General features: G+C 46.3%; 1 protein-coding gene across 4 annotated transcripts in view; it reads right to left on the bottom strand.

Moving 5' to 3' along the window:
* Nucleotides 1–14167, bottom strand: part of vps13a (vacuolar protein sorting 13 homolog A) — an 89858-nt gene that overhangs the window by 32463 nt on the left and 43228 nt on the right. For all 4 annotated transcript variants that reach the window (XM_055223978.1, XM_055223979.1, XM_055223980.1 and 1 more), the window contains exons 41-52: nt 12566–12775; nt 11771–11914; nt 11597–11698; nt 11001–11153; nt 10006–10264; nt 6813–6973; nt 6585–6688; nt 5872–6184; nt 5655–5791; nt 4239–4530; nt 3373–3477; nt 2530–2676 (exon numbers count right to left, since the gene is read on the bottom strand). In XM_055223978.1, coding sequence (XP_055079953.1) covers nt 2530–2676; nt 3373–3477; nt 4239–4530; nt 5655–5791; nt 5872–6184; nt 6585–6688; nt 6813–6973; nt 10006–10264; nt 11001–11153; nt 11597–11698; nt 11771–11914; nt 12566–12775 — 2127 coding nt within the window. The remainder of the gene's footprint in view (nt 1–2529; nt 2677–3372; nt 3478–4238; nt 4531–5654; nt 5792–5871; nt 6185–6584; nt 6689–6812; nt 6974–10005; nt 10265–11000; nt 11154–11596; nt 11699–11770; nt 11915–12565; nt 12776–14167) is intronic.

The following is a 14167-nucleotide window of genomic DNA, read 5'->3' as shown; positions in this document are numbered from 1 at the left end:
AGTTGATCGAGAACGTAGCGAGTGGGCCGAGAGTGGAGTGAGCTGAGCGTGGCCCAAGAGCGGAGCAAGTGAGCCGAAAGCGGGCCGAGAGCGGAGCAAGAGAGGGCCGAGAGCGGAGTGAGAGAGGGCTGAGAGAGTGGCCCAAGAGCGGAGCGAGCGGGCCGAAAGCGGGCCAAGAGCAGAGCAAGAGAGGGCCGAGAACGTAGCGAGAACGTAACGAGTGGGCCGAGAACAGAGCGAGAATGGAGTGAGTGGGCCGAGAGTGGCCCGAGAGCGGAGCGAGAGTGGCCCGAGAGCGGAGCGAGAGTGGGCCGAGAGCGGAGCGAGAGTGGGCCGAGAGCGGAGCGAGAGTGGGCCGAGAGCGGAGCGAGAGTGGCCCGAGAGCGGAGCGAGAGTGGGCCGAGAGCGGAGCGAGAGTGGGCCGAGAGCGGAGCGAGAGTGGCCCGAGAGCGGAGCGAGAGTGGGGCGAGAGCGGAGCGAGAGCGGGGCGAGTGCAGAGCGAGAGCGGGCCGAGTGCAGAGCGAGAGCGGGCCGAGAGGGAAGCGAGAGCGGGCCGAGAGGGAAGCGAGAGCGGGCCGAAAGCGGAGCGAGAGCGGGCTGAGAGCGGAGCGGGCCGAAAGCGGAGCGAGAGCGGGCCGCGATCGAAGCATGAGTAGGCTGAGAGCAGGTCGAGAGCGGGCCGAGAACGAGCCGAGAGCGGGGCCGTGCAGCAGGGGGCGGGCTAGAGTCACACTCAGCTCTTTACGACACGTCACTATAAACGCCATGACGACAGAGACCGTGCTGTCGGCTCCTCTGGTGCACAGCTGCAGGGGGCAGTGGTGAGCAGACTTTTTTTTACATTTGTGTCAAAATGAAGCAAAAAGCGATGCAGGTGAATCACACGAGTATCAGAGATTAAGAAAATCAAACTGGACACCAGAGTAAGTGCAGAGCAGTGTGTGCAACTGAGCAGCACAGGAAATGTGTGAGGTTTGGCCTCAACTGTAGGAGAATAAAGACGAACGTGCACGAAGTGTGAGCAGGTGAATCACAAGAGAAACAACTACAACAACTCTAAGTTGATTTTGAAGAAGCCCGAGTCCCAGTGGCAGCCTTGGTAGTACAGCCTTGGTAGTACAGCCTCGGTAGTATGACCTCGATAGTACGACCTTGGTAGTACAGCCTCGGTAGTACAGCCTTGGTAGTACAGCCTCGGTAGTACAGCCTTGGTAGTATGACCTCGGTAGTACAGCCTCGGTAGTATGACCTCGATAGTACGACCTTGGTAGTACAGCCTCGGTAGTACAGCCTCGGTAGTACAGCCTTGGTAGTACAGCCTCAGTAATACGACCTTGGTAGTACAGCCTTGGTAGTACAGCTTCAGTAATACGACCTTGGTAGTACGGCCTTGGTAGTACGCACAGTTTCTGCAGAGCGTGTAGTGCTCTGTCTGACCTGTGCTAGCTGTAGCATTAGCGTTCACATGTGTACACTGTGGTGTTCAGGGACTTCAGAAATGTCTTTGTTACGAGAGCAGAGCTGAGTGTTCTATTGTTGACTTATAGATTATCAGGTTAAAGAGCCCACAGTACAACATTTAAAGGGCCCACATTACAACATTTAAAGGGCCCACATTACGACATTTAAAGGGCCCACATTACGACATTTAAAGGGCCCACATTACACTATTTTCTGCTCTATGTTGTGTGAATGAAACACAACTCCAGGTCTGTTTTTGAGGAGGAACAGCATTAGAACATGAATTAACGCTCACAGTCAGTGTTGCCACAAGACCTTTAAGATGAGGGTTAGACTTTGGTGCAGTTCACCTGGTTAAGTTCAGGGCTTTGGGTGATGTAACACTAGTCCTGCCTCGTAACAAAATGTCAGACACTTATGAAGTCCTCTTGTTTTCATGTGTTCCAGGCGTAAGAGATGAGATTCCTCCTGATTTGAAGCATTTGGGACGTCACGGTCCTGTGTTGTTATAGCAATAAACCAATTCAAATCAAACCAAATGAAAATATATCTGTGAATGAGGAAAGTTCATCACAAAATCCTTCAGTTCAGGAAAGAACCTTTTGCCTGAATCCCATGAACATTGTGGTGTAGTTCTGTAGTTCCAGTGTGGCGCTGGTTCGGACTGGGCCTGTCACGATAATGACTTTATAAAGTATTTACTCTATCGTTTAGTGCATGTTAAATGGAACTATTATTTAGGGGTCAATATTTATCGTGAGTACTTTATATGTGTACAAGTTTTATTATTTTCTGTACTGTGATAAGAGCTGCAGAGGGTTGAATAAATCATTTCTTTGAGTCATTAAAGGTTTAATGTAAATATTGTATTCAGTGTGTAAATACATATTGTTTATCGTGTATATTTTCTTGAACAATATGTGGTGTTTCCAGATTTGTTTCCGTGACAGGCCTGGCCCGGACCTGTCCAAACGTACACCCGTCGTGAGTCGTGGGTGGAGTCGTGGGTGGAGTTGTGAGTAGAGTTGTGTATAGTTGTGCAGCTGACGGTGTGGTTCTGGTTCTGACCTGTCCGGGCTGAGCTTCGGTCCAGTTGTCCAGCTCCTCCTCACAGATGAACACGCTGTGCTTGGTCCTGTTCATCAGAGTGTAAAAGGGCACGAAGGTCACGATCCGGGTCAGGCTGAAACTGGTGGCGTCGATCTTCACTCCGACCTGTCAGCGCACACGACTCAACAGCGTTACAGAGAGTACACAAAGTCACTCTGTAGATTTAAAACATCGCAATATCACATTTTAACTGAATATCTGTGTAATCCCTCCCTCACTGCCTTATATCTGTCAGAAAAGAGGAGCTAAACTGAAACTTAAGACCCTATTGTTTACTTACCATAGTCATTCAAGCCCCTAATGAGTGGTTTCACACCTGTTAGCATCCTGGCTAGCTCTAGTAGTGTGAGAAGCTAATATATGTAGAAGAAGAACCAAGAACCACTAAAGAAAAGATTTGGCTTTCCAAGTATCACCAGATCTAAACCAGGACTGTAACAGGAGAAAAAAAGTGGATGAAATGAGACAAAAGCACAAACTGAAGAGTTGTTTCAGTAGCACCTGCAGGAGGTCGCGTGCCGCAGTTTGAGAAACGCTGGGTGGGGTATTTTGTCACTAATTTGACTTACTCAGCGTTTTGTGTAACTGTATTTCAGGATTATGAACATGTTTAGAGCTTTAATAAGAACTCTCTTCATGATAAACGTCCATTTTATGATTTTCTAACAGTGTCGATACTTTTAGAGCAGTTTCAGTTTATATTCACAGTTTTTTGATGGAGTAGCTGGTTTCTCTTGTCTCTTTCCAGCACATACCCGCAGTATTTTCTAGTATGTAGTATAATCTAAAGTAGAGTCGTACCAGGTAGTCCTTGTATCGGCCTTTGCACTTGACCTCCCCGTGGCTCCCGACCGTGTCCAGAGAAAAGTCGTCGGAGAGTTCACTGTCCGAGATCATCAGACGCACCTGGAAATGTCAAAGTGAAAATGTGCCTTTAATAATGTAACTCACAACAATCACAAACAGGGTCGATAAACGGCGTCTGATTCTCTCCATCTTCTGAATGTTTCTAGAAAATTATGCAAAAAAAATGAGTGTGCTCGTTTCCATTTCTATGATGGGAAAAGCTCCACACTGCAGCTGGATCTGTGTCTGTGTAAACGTCTGTGCTGTTTCAGTTTTATGCAAATTTTAAGTATTTTCCTCATTTAAAAGATAAAATATTTAGTTTTAAATTGATAATAGTCATGGCAATGGTCCTGATTTGCATGATTCTGAAACACATGAACATAAATATATTTTTATACTGATAAAATTGAAGATACAATTGACTAAAATACCACCACAGCCTTTACCATTTTGTGACAACTTTTTCTAAATAAAAGCATGTTTTCTCCTTATGGTTATATTTATTTCACTGAAAAATGTCAAACCCTGTGTCCTCACTGTGAGCAGACTCGCATCTCCACAAACCTGACTCTTATTTGGCCTGGAGGAATGTCTGTCTGTGTTTTTTTGGATGTAATCTTGCGCAGTACAGCAGAAAACTCCATGGAGAATGTTCTGAAATATGGTTTTAACTCTGTATTTCCATGGAAACATGCAGGTAAAGTACCACCTCCAGAAAGTTACGTACTGCCTCTTTAAGTTGTGCTTCCACTGCACAGATCCTTCCTTTGAGTGTGTTTGTAAATGATATTGTGTGTTTTAAATGTTCCTAAATGGACCTTGTTGTTCCTGAAGAAGTATCGTGGTTTGAAGGAGAAGAGCAGGGGCATGTCGTAGTCCATGGGGTGTTTGCGGTGGATGTCGTCGGCCTTGTACTGCAGCAGGCGGCCCGTTTTGTTGATCATCCAGTAGGGGGAGTGAATAGCCACCACGGTCTGGCCCAGGTCGTAGCTCACGTGCACCGCGATGTCGAGCTCCGCCCTCTTCATCTCCGCTCCGTCGCTCACGTCCTCCTCCTCACGCAGAGACTTAAACACCACGAACGTGATCTCCTCCTGGTCACTACAGAGGCTGCAACGGACACACAAACACCAGGAAATGTCAGGATGGAAGGATTCATGAGCATCGTATTGTTTAGAGGTTTAATCCCTGCACTGACCATTGTGTCCTTGGGCAAGACACTTGACCTGCCTTGGCTCTGTATGAATGATGCAGTGTGAGTGAGAGGATGTTTACATACACACGAGAATCTGCTGAACGACTGAGGGATTTCACACACAACACAAATAAACTCAATATAAATGATCAGGTTATAAATGTTAATCCTTTAGGTCATGCAGTAAAAATTATGTTTTCCAAATGTTTATTTACCTGGTCATAAAATATAAGGACAGTATTTTCAATAACCATAATTGTCATAATTACTGCAGAAAACTGTCGTGATTCACTAAAATCTTCCCTTGAGACATTTCAGATTTTATATGAAGGGAAAAACATACAGACCATAGAGACAGATAAACTGTGACACACAAATAAACTGTGTAACACACACAGATAAACTGTGACACACAAATAAACTGTAACACACACAGATAAACTGTGTAACACACACAGATAAACTGTAACACACAGATAAACTGTAACACACACAGATAAACTGTGACACACAAATAAACTGTGTAACACACACAGATAAACTGTGACACACAAATAAACTGTGTAACACACACAGATAAACTGTAACACACAGATAAACTGTAACACACACAGATAAACTGTAACACAAAAATAAACTGTAACACACACAGATAAACTGTAACACAAATAAACTAACACACACAGATAAACTGTAACACAGATAAACTGTAACACACACACACAGATAAACTGTGTAACACACAGATAAACTGTAACACACACAGATAAACTGTAACACAAATAAACTGTAACACACACAGATAAACTGTAACACAGATAAACTGTAACACACACACACAGATAAACTGTGTAACACACAGATAAACTGTAACACAGATAAACTGTGTAACACACACAGATAAACTGTAACACACACAGATAAACTGTAACACACACAGATAAACTGTAACACACACAGATAAACTGCTGTTTCTATGTGCAGTCCCTGAGGTACAGGACTAAAGTGTCTGTCCCGTGTGAAAACGCTCTGGTCTCACCTGTACTCTGAGGCCCAGTCCTGGGCCAGGTAGTTGATGAGGCACAGGTCCAGACTGGACCGGTTGATGACGGCCGTGTGGAGCTGAGCCGAGTGTCCTGGCTCCAGGGAGGCAGCAGGGGGCGCCTCTTCATCGTCCTGTTCAAACACACGGGACATAAGTAAATAGTGTTAAACCTTTTGGAGGTGTGCACAGAGGTACGTGCAGCAGGGCCCACCTTGAGTCTGTACGTGATGGGGTAGGGCAGCAGGTTCCTCAGCAGGATGGAGGGCCACAGGTGGAGGACAAAGGGCACGTCGAAGTTCTCCCCGGCTCCTCCGGTGTAAGTGCAGGACACGGTGTCCTTCTGAGGGACCATGTTCACCGTCAGCACCCGGCTCTGGATGGTGCGGTGCTGACACGTCTGCTGGATCCTCTGCTCTGGAGCCTGGTTACTCAGGTCCTCATAACTGAAGCCCTCGGAGCAGCAGAACTCCGCCTCCTCCTCCACCTCCTCCGCCCCTGTCACAGGCTGCAGACTCAACTCTGACCTGAGGGAGGCAGCACAGCCCACATTTAAGAATAAGGAACATTTTTTAAAAGCCAAAATTCATCATTATTTTTATTAGGTCAAGGCTTTTTTTGTAGGCTTTGTTTTGTACATTTTTGAGTAATATCTTTTTAAAAATCTGCTCTGACACTTAAATCCTAAAGTTTAAATATTTCATGCTGAATGAACCCATTTCTTTTGCTCGAGAGCACAAAAAACTGGATTTTAAGAGCTTAAAATGAGCTTATTGTTAATATGATGTTAGCCATTTCACCAGGCGTCACTCCCCACTGCTGCCACAAGAGGACGACAGACACTTTTGTAAAAAAATCAGGAAGAGTTCAAATAAGGTTATAAAATGTGGCATATAGACTTCAAAAAGTCTTAAATTGTATAATTACCGATATGAGTCCAAGGGCACACAGAACTCCTCTGTGGGGAGCGCTGTCCCGAGAAACGTCGTTCCTTCAAAAACTTTGAATGGGATCGAGAAGTGATTTATGATCTGCAGACAACAGAAGGTGAAGAAGAGTTAAACAAGAATAAAACAGTTTAGACTGAAAGGTTTGAACAGGTCTGGATGCTTCTGTGCAGTGTATATGATCAGTGTATCTCATCGGTGGATTTACCTGGAAAGGTGATCGGATCTTGACGTACTTGCTGCCCTCCACAGAGTAGATCTGACAGACGAGGAAGCGTGTGACTCCTGAGTCTCTGTGGACCACACTGTACATGCCCCGGCCCACTTTGATCAGAGGGATGACACTGGTGGAGGTGTGGCCCACTGGAGCTGCACACACGGAAACACACGTTTACAACACCATTGTCAAAATCACTTTTATCATCAGGTTCATTTATGGGTTTTCTGTTTAGAGAAATAGTGATACCAGCGCCCTCTATAGGACAGTCTGACATCATTAAAGTATTTATTAAATTATCATTTAATAAATCAACTGTTTGACAATTTGAGCTGAATATATCGTGGTACTCGCTGGGCCGTATGTATCGTAGTACTCACTGGGCCGTATGTATCGTAGTACTCACTGGGCCGTATGTATCGTAGTACTCACTGGGCCGTGTGTATCGTAGTACTCACTGGGCCGTATGTATCGTAGTACTCACTGGGCCGTGTGTATCGTAGTACTCACTGGGCTGTATGTAGTATAATACTCACTGGGCTGTATGTAGTATAGTACTCACTGGGCTGTATGTATCGTGGTACTCACTGGGCTGTATGTAGTATAGTACTCACTGGGCTGTATGTAGTATAGTACTCACTGGGCTGTATGTAGTATAGTACTCACTGGGCTGTATGTAGTATAGTACTCACTGGGCCGTGTGTATCGTAGTACTCACTGGGCTGTGTGTATCGTAGTACACACTGGGCCGTGTGTATCGTGGTACTCACTGGGCCGTGTGTATCGTAGTACTCACTGGGCTGTATGTAGTATAGTACTCACTGGGCTGTATGTAGTATAGTACTCACTGGGCTGTATGTAGTATAGTACTCACTGGGCTGTATGTAGTATAGTACTCACTGGGCTGTATGTAGTATAGTACTCACTGGGCTGTATGTATCGTAGTACTCACTGGGCTGTATGTATCGTGGTACTCACTGGGCTGTATGTATCGTAGTACTCACTGGGCTGTATGTAGTATAGTACTCACTGGGCCGTGTGTATCGTAGTACTCATTGGGCTGTATGTAGTATAGTACTCACTGGGCCGTGTGTATCGTAGTACTCACTGGGCTGTATGTATCGTGGTACTCACTGGGCCGTGTGTATCGTGGTACTCACTGGGCCGTGTGTATCGTAGTACTCACTGGGCTGTATGTAGTATAGTACTCACTGGGCTGTATGTAGTATAGTACTCACTGGGCCGTGTGTATCGTAGTACTCACTGGGCTGTGTGTATCGTAGTACTCACTGGGCCGTGTGTATCGTGGTACTCACTGGGCCGTGTGTATCGTAGTACTCACTGGGCTGTATGTAGTATAGTACTCACTGGGCTGTATGTAGTATAGTACTCACTGGGCTGTATGTAGTATAGTACTCACTGGGCTGTATGTAGTATAGTACTCACTGGGCTGTATGTAGTATAGTACTCACTGGGCTGTATGTAGTATAGTACTCACTGGGCCGTGTGTATCGTAGTACTCATTGGGCTGTATGTAGTATAGTACTCACTGGGCCGTGTGTATCGTAGTACTCATTGGGCTGTATGTAGTATAGTACTCACTGGGCCGTGTGTATCGTAGTACTCACTGGGCTGTATGTATCGTGGTACTCACTGGGCCGTGTGTATCGTAGTACTCACTGGGTCGTGTGTATCGTAGTACTCACTGGGCTGTATGTATCGTGGTACTCACTGGGCCGTGTGTATCGTAGTACTCACTGGGCCGTATGTATCGTGGTACTCACTGGGCTGTATGTATCGTGGTACTCACTGGGCTGTATGTATCGTAGTACTCACTGGGCTGTATGTAGTATAGTACTCACTGGGCCGTGTGTATCGTAGTACTCACTGGGCTGTATGTATCGTAGTACTCACTGGGCTGTATGTATCGTAGTACTCACTGGGCTGTATGTATCGTAGTACTCACTGGGCTGTATGTATCGTAGTACTCACTGGGCCGTGTATAGTCGTACTCACTGGGCCGTGTGTATCGTAGTACTCATTGGGCTGTATGTAGTATAGTACTCACTGGGCCGTGTATAGTCGTACTCACTGGGCCGTGTGTATCGTAGTACTCATTGGGCTGTATGTAGTATAGTACTCACTGGGCCGTGTGTATCGTAGTACTCACTGGGCTGTATGTATCGTGGTACTCACTGGGCCGTGTGTATCGTAGTACTCACTGGGTCGTGTGTATCGTAGTACTCACTGGGCTGTATGTATCGTGGTACTCACTGGGCCGTATGTATCGTAGTACTCACTGGGCCGTATGTAGTATAGTACTCACTGGGCTGTATGTAGTATAGTACTCACTGGGCCGTATGTAGTATAGTACTCACTGGGCCGTATGTAGTATAGTACTCACTGGGCTGTATGTATCGTAGTACTCACTGGGCCGTATGTATCGTAGTACTCACTGGGCCGTATGTAGTATAGTACTCACTGGGCTGTATGTAGTATAGTACTCACTGGGCTGTATGTAGTATAGTACTCACTGGGCCGTATGTAGTATAGTACTCACTGGGCTGTATGTATCGTAGTACTCACTGGGCTGTATGTAGTATAGTACTCACTGGGCCGTATGTAGTATAGTACTCACTGGGCTGTATGTAGTATAGTACTCACTGGGCCGTATGTAGTATAGTACTCACTGGGCCGTATGTAGTATAGTACTCACTGGGCTGTATGTATCGTAGTACTCACTGGGCTGTATGTATCGTAGTACTCACTGGGCCGTATGTAGTATAGTACTCACTGGGCCGTATGTAGTATAGTACTCACTGGGCTGTATGTATCGTAGTACTCACTGGGCCGTGTGTATCGTAGTACTCACTGGGCCGTATGTAGTATAGTACTCACTGGGCCGTATGTAGTATAGTACTCACTGGGCTGTATGTATCGTAGTACTCACTGGGCCGTGTGTATCGTAGTACTCACTGGGCTGTATGTATCGTAGTACTCACTGGGCCGTGTGTATCGTAGTACTCACTGGGCTGTATGTATCGTAGTACTCACTGGGCTGTATGTATCGTAGTACTCACTGGGCCGTGTGTATCGTAGTACTCACTGGGCTGTATGTATCGTAGTACTCACTGGGCCGTGTGTATCGTAGTACTCACTGGGCCGTGTGTATCGTAGTACTCACTGGGCTGTATGTAGTAGTCCTTCCTGCTCAGAGAGATCATGGCGGTGAACTGGTCAGAGTCGGTGGTCACAGAGTAGTCCATGCCTAGAGCGCCCCCGTCCTGCAGTTCCACGGTGCGGTTGGGGGTCTCCAGGCCGATGGGACAGAACATCTCACTGTAGCGCACGGACACAGGGAGCCCCAGACGATTCTTCACCACGAACGGCGCCTCGTCCTTCTGAAAGCACTCGGCCGTCTGCTTAGCCGCCTCCGCGAACGCCTTCAACACAAAACATCACAAATGTTTATGTTAAGACGACACGTTAAAGACGACACGGTAAAGACGACACGTTAAAGACGACACGTTAAAGACGACACGTTAAAGACGACACGTTAAAGACGACACGTTAAAGACGACACGTTAAAGACGACACGTTTAAGACGACACGTTTAAGACGACACGTTAAAGACGACACGTTAAAGACGACACGGTAAAGACGACACGGTAAAGACGACACGTTTAAGACGACACGTTTAAGACGACACGTTTAAGACGACACGTTAAAGACGACACGTTAAAGACGACACGGTAAAGACGACACGGTAAAGACGACACGGTAAAGACGACACGGTAAAGACGACACGGTAAAGACGACACGGTAAAGACGACACGGTAAAGACGACACGTTATACTGCCTCATACTGTCTCATACTGTCCCAGTATGAGACAGTATGGGACAGTAGGAGACAGTATGAGACAGTAGGAGGCAGTAGGAGGCAGTAGGAGGCAGTAGGAGGCAGTAGGAGACAGTAGGAGACAGTAGGAGACAGTAGGAGGCAGTAGGAGGCAGTATGAGGCAGTAGGAGGCAGTAGGAGACAGTAGGAGGCAGTAGGAGACAGTAGGAGACAGTAGGAGACAGTATGAGACAGTATGAGACAGTAGGAGACAGTAGGAGACAGTAGGAGACAGTAGGAGACAGTAGGAGACAGTAGGAGGCAGTAGGACAGCTCTTACCGTGCCCAGGTTGCTGAGCATGGCCAGTCCACACTTTGACAGAGTGATGTTGAGTTGGTCTTTGCTGCTGATCACGATGACGGTTTTATAATCAGGGACGATATAATCCACCTCGTCTGAAATCCCCGAGTGCTTTGCCGGCTTCTTCTTCATCTGGAAACAAAGAAGAGACATTTTAGTTTCAGCCAACTCAGAACGTTTGTCTTTGATATTTCACCTCCTGGGGGAGCAAAAACATTAATGAACGTCATCTATGCAGTTATTTTCATCTTTGTTTTACCAGGAAAGACGTGAAGAACAAACTGGCCTGGGCAGAGTCACATTCTGTCTGGATTCTAAAACAACACTGTGCAACTTTCTAGAGGCGGCACATCAGCTGCTCGATTCAACAGAAATAGAAAACGTTTTATGTCCTACTGTGGAATATTACAGCCAGGCCAAAGAGTCACGTTTGTGGAAATGCAAGCGATCTCACAGTAAGAACATGTGTTTCAATGCGATAAAAAAAAAGTTAAATATTTTTTGCTAAGACGTTGCATGTTGGAGCTTTAAATCATCTGTGGATGCTTGAGTGATTTGTGTCAGTTTAAACACACCTTGAGCTCCAGGGTCCAGGGCTTAAATCCGTCTTTCTTCTCGTCTTCTAACGGCTCCACCAGAGGCTCCCACACTCCCAACATCTCATTATAATAGTGAACCTACAAGAGAAACACGTTCGACTGTGGATTGTATTTCATGGTTTTTCGTAATCACAAAGGCAGTACACACACCTCCAGATTGAGGGCGCTGTGGAGGTTGATGAGGGTGGACCAGTTGGTGACGTCTCCGTGGAAAGAGGACTTGGCGAGGAGCATGGGCACCGTCCTGTGTCCCACGCCGGCCTCCAGCGTCAGACAGATCGACTTAATGCTCATCTGGAGGAAAGATGAGGACAATACAGTTACTACAGTTTGTATATTTATCAGGACTCAATGCTGACTAAAAATTAAACTTATAACTAAAAACACAAACAACTTTGTCAACTAAAACCAGGACAAAAAGTACTGCTCTTAAAAGTGACGGGGAGGAGACATTTTTCAGTCCTAGAGCCACAAACCAGACCTTCCTCTGAAGCAATGACAATTTATCAGAAAATTTAAAAAAAGATTTTCGTCTGGTCTATTAAAACTAAAAATCATTTTAGTCTGAATATTAAAGACACCACTGTCTCACTCCCCCCGTGGGTCGTGTGGGGTATTACCTGTAGACTCCCCCCGTGGGTCGTGTGGGGTATTACCTGTAGACTGCCCCCCGTGGGACGTGTGGGGTATTACCTGTAGACTGCCCCCCGTGGGACGTGTGGGGTATTACCTGTAGACTGCCCCCCGTGGGACGTGTGGGGTATTACCTGTAGACTCCCCCGTGGGTTGTGTGGGGTATTACCTGTAGACTCCCCCCGTGGGACGTGTGGGGTATTACCTGTATACTCCCACCGTGGGTCGTGTGCGGTATTACCTGTAGACTCCCCCCATGGGTCGTATGTGGTATTACCTGTATACTCCCCCGTGGGTCGTGTGGGGTATTACCTGCAGAGACTCTCCAGACGGGATGAGTGGAGCTTGCTGTTGTTGGTCGTCGTCGCGTTCTTCCTCCAGGAACCAGAGTTTGAGGTCCCTCCAGCTGCGGCGCTCCCACAGGTCGACGGGCACGGGGCTGTCCTGCTCCTCGGGGGTCTCTGGGGTCGGGGTCAGCGCAGACTGGATGGTGATCACTGTGTTTATGATGATGGGAGAGACCTGGAGGAGGCGCAACGTTTATGTAATGATCCAACCCACTTTATTTTTATATCTTATTTTACAAACAAATGCTGTTTCCAAAGTGAAATTAAATCAACTCTAACGGTTGATTACATCTGTTGCAGTTCACTTTTTGACCAATAGTAGTAGCTGTTGCGTTTTGTAAGACCTTGTAAGGCTCGTTTTCTTTTGCCCATTTCATATTTCGTTTTCCTTTATGTATTAATCATTTATAAGACCAGGACAGTGATCATTTTTATTTGTAGCAGTAGTGTAAATGTTTAGTTTAATCGTAAATCTAGTTTAAGGTCGTGAAACTACTTCCTGTGTCACGGTTCACTCTATTTAGCGCTGGTGCAAAGTCCTAAGACAAATAAGAAATAAAAATTAAAGCCGCAAGCGGCATCGAACGGCCCTCGCGGGCCGTGCTTCGCACTAGGCCGGCCCCGCACTCCCTGTGGGTGGCGCTAACGCGCCACTTGTCCCTTTTTTATTGGGGCTTTGGGCTGCACTTCTCACCAAACAAGTCAAAACACATGTGAAGTGCTGATGCACAACATGCAAAAACATGGTTTTTCCAGGCATCGCCATGGTACCACCGTGCAAAATACAAACTTGGCCCCCTAGACTTTTTTGTCGGGGACGACCTGCAGAATCACTGTGCCAAGTTTAATGTTCGTCGTTGACGGCAATAGGTCGTTATAAGACTTTGAAATCTACGAAAATTTGGAAATTTTCCCATTAGGATAACATGTGCGCTTTCGCGCATCGCCATGGAAACCCAGTAAAAAATATGACTTGGGTCTGGTTGACTTTTTTGATCAGGATGACATGAAGAGTCATGGTGCCAAATTTGACATTAATCCAAGAAACTAATATTTTTCCCATGAATGGGAAAAATTGTGAAGATTCCCATTAGGATAACATTGGCAGTTTGACGCATCGCCATGGCAACACGGTGCAAGAAAAAGCATGGGTCTGATTGACTTTATTGATTGGGATGACCCAATGGAATTTTGTGTCAAATTTGGTAACATTTGGAGAAACTAAATTTTCAGCCTTCCATACAAATTTCTTTGTTATTCTGTAGGGGGCGCTGTCGCGCCAAATTGATTTCTTTCACAAACATTAGAATTAGGCTGGAAAGTTTTACAACTGATTCGAATTTGAGCCAAATCGGACTTTGCATGCGCAAACGGGAGCAAATTTTGTCTTTTGAAAATTGCAAAATTTCCGATGGAAATTTGCGGCTTCGCCGCACGGAAACCGTAAAAGGGAACATCATAAATTGGATAACTTTAGATGCCCCACTTGTCTAGATGATGCACAGTGAATTTCAGCCCTGCAGGTGAAGCGCCTTCAGAGGAGTTGACGAAAATGCGAGGTCAGCGA

The sequence above is a fragment of the Periophthalmus magnuspinnatus genome, chromosome 9, assembly GCF_009829125.3.
Source record: "Periophthalmus magnuspinnatus isolate fPerMag1 chromosome 9, fPerMag1.2.pri, whole genome shotgun sequence".
In the NCBI taxonomy this organism is placed as follows: domain Eukaryota; kingdom Metazoa; phylum Chordata; class Actinopteri; order Gobiiformes; family Gobiidae; genus Periophthalmus; species Periophthalmus magnuspinnatus.
Note: the sequence above shows the minus strand (reverse complement) of the source record. Positions and strands in the feature narration are given on the sequence as shown.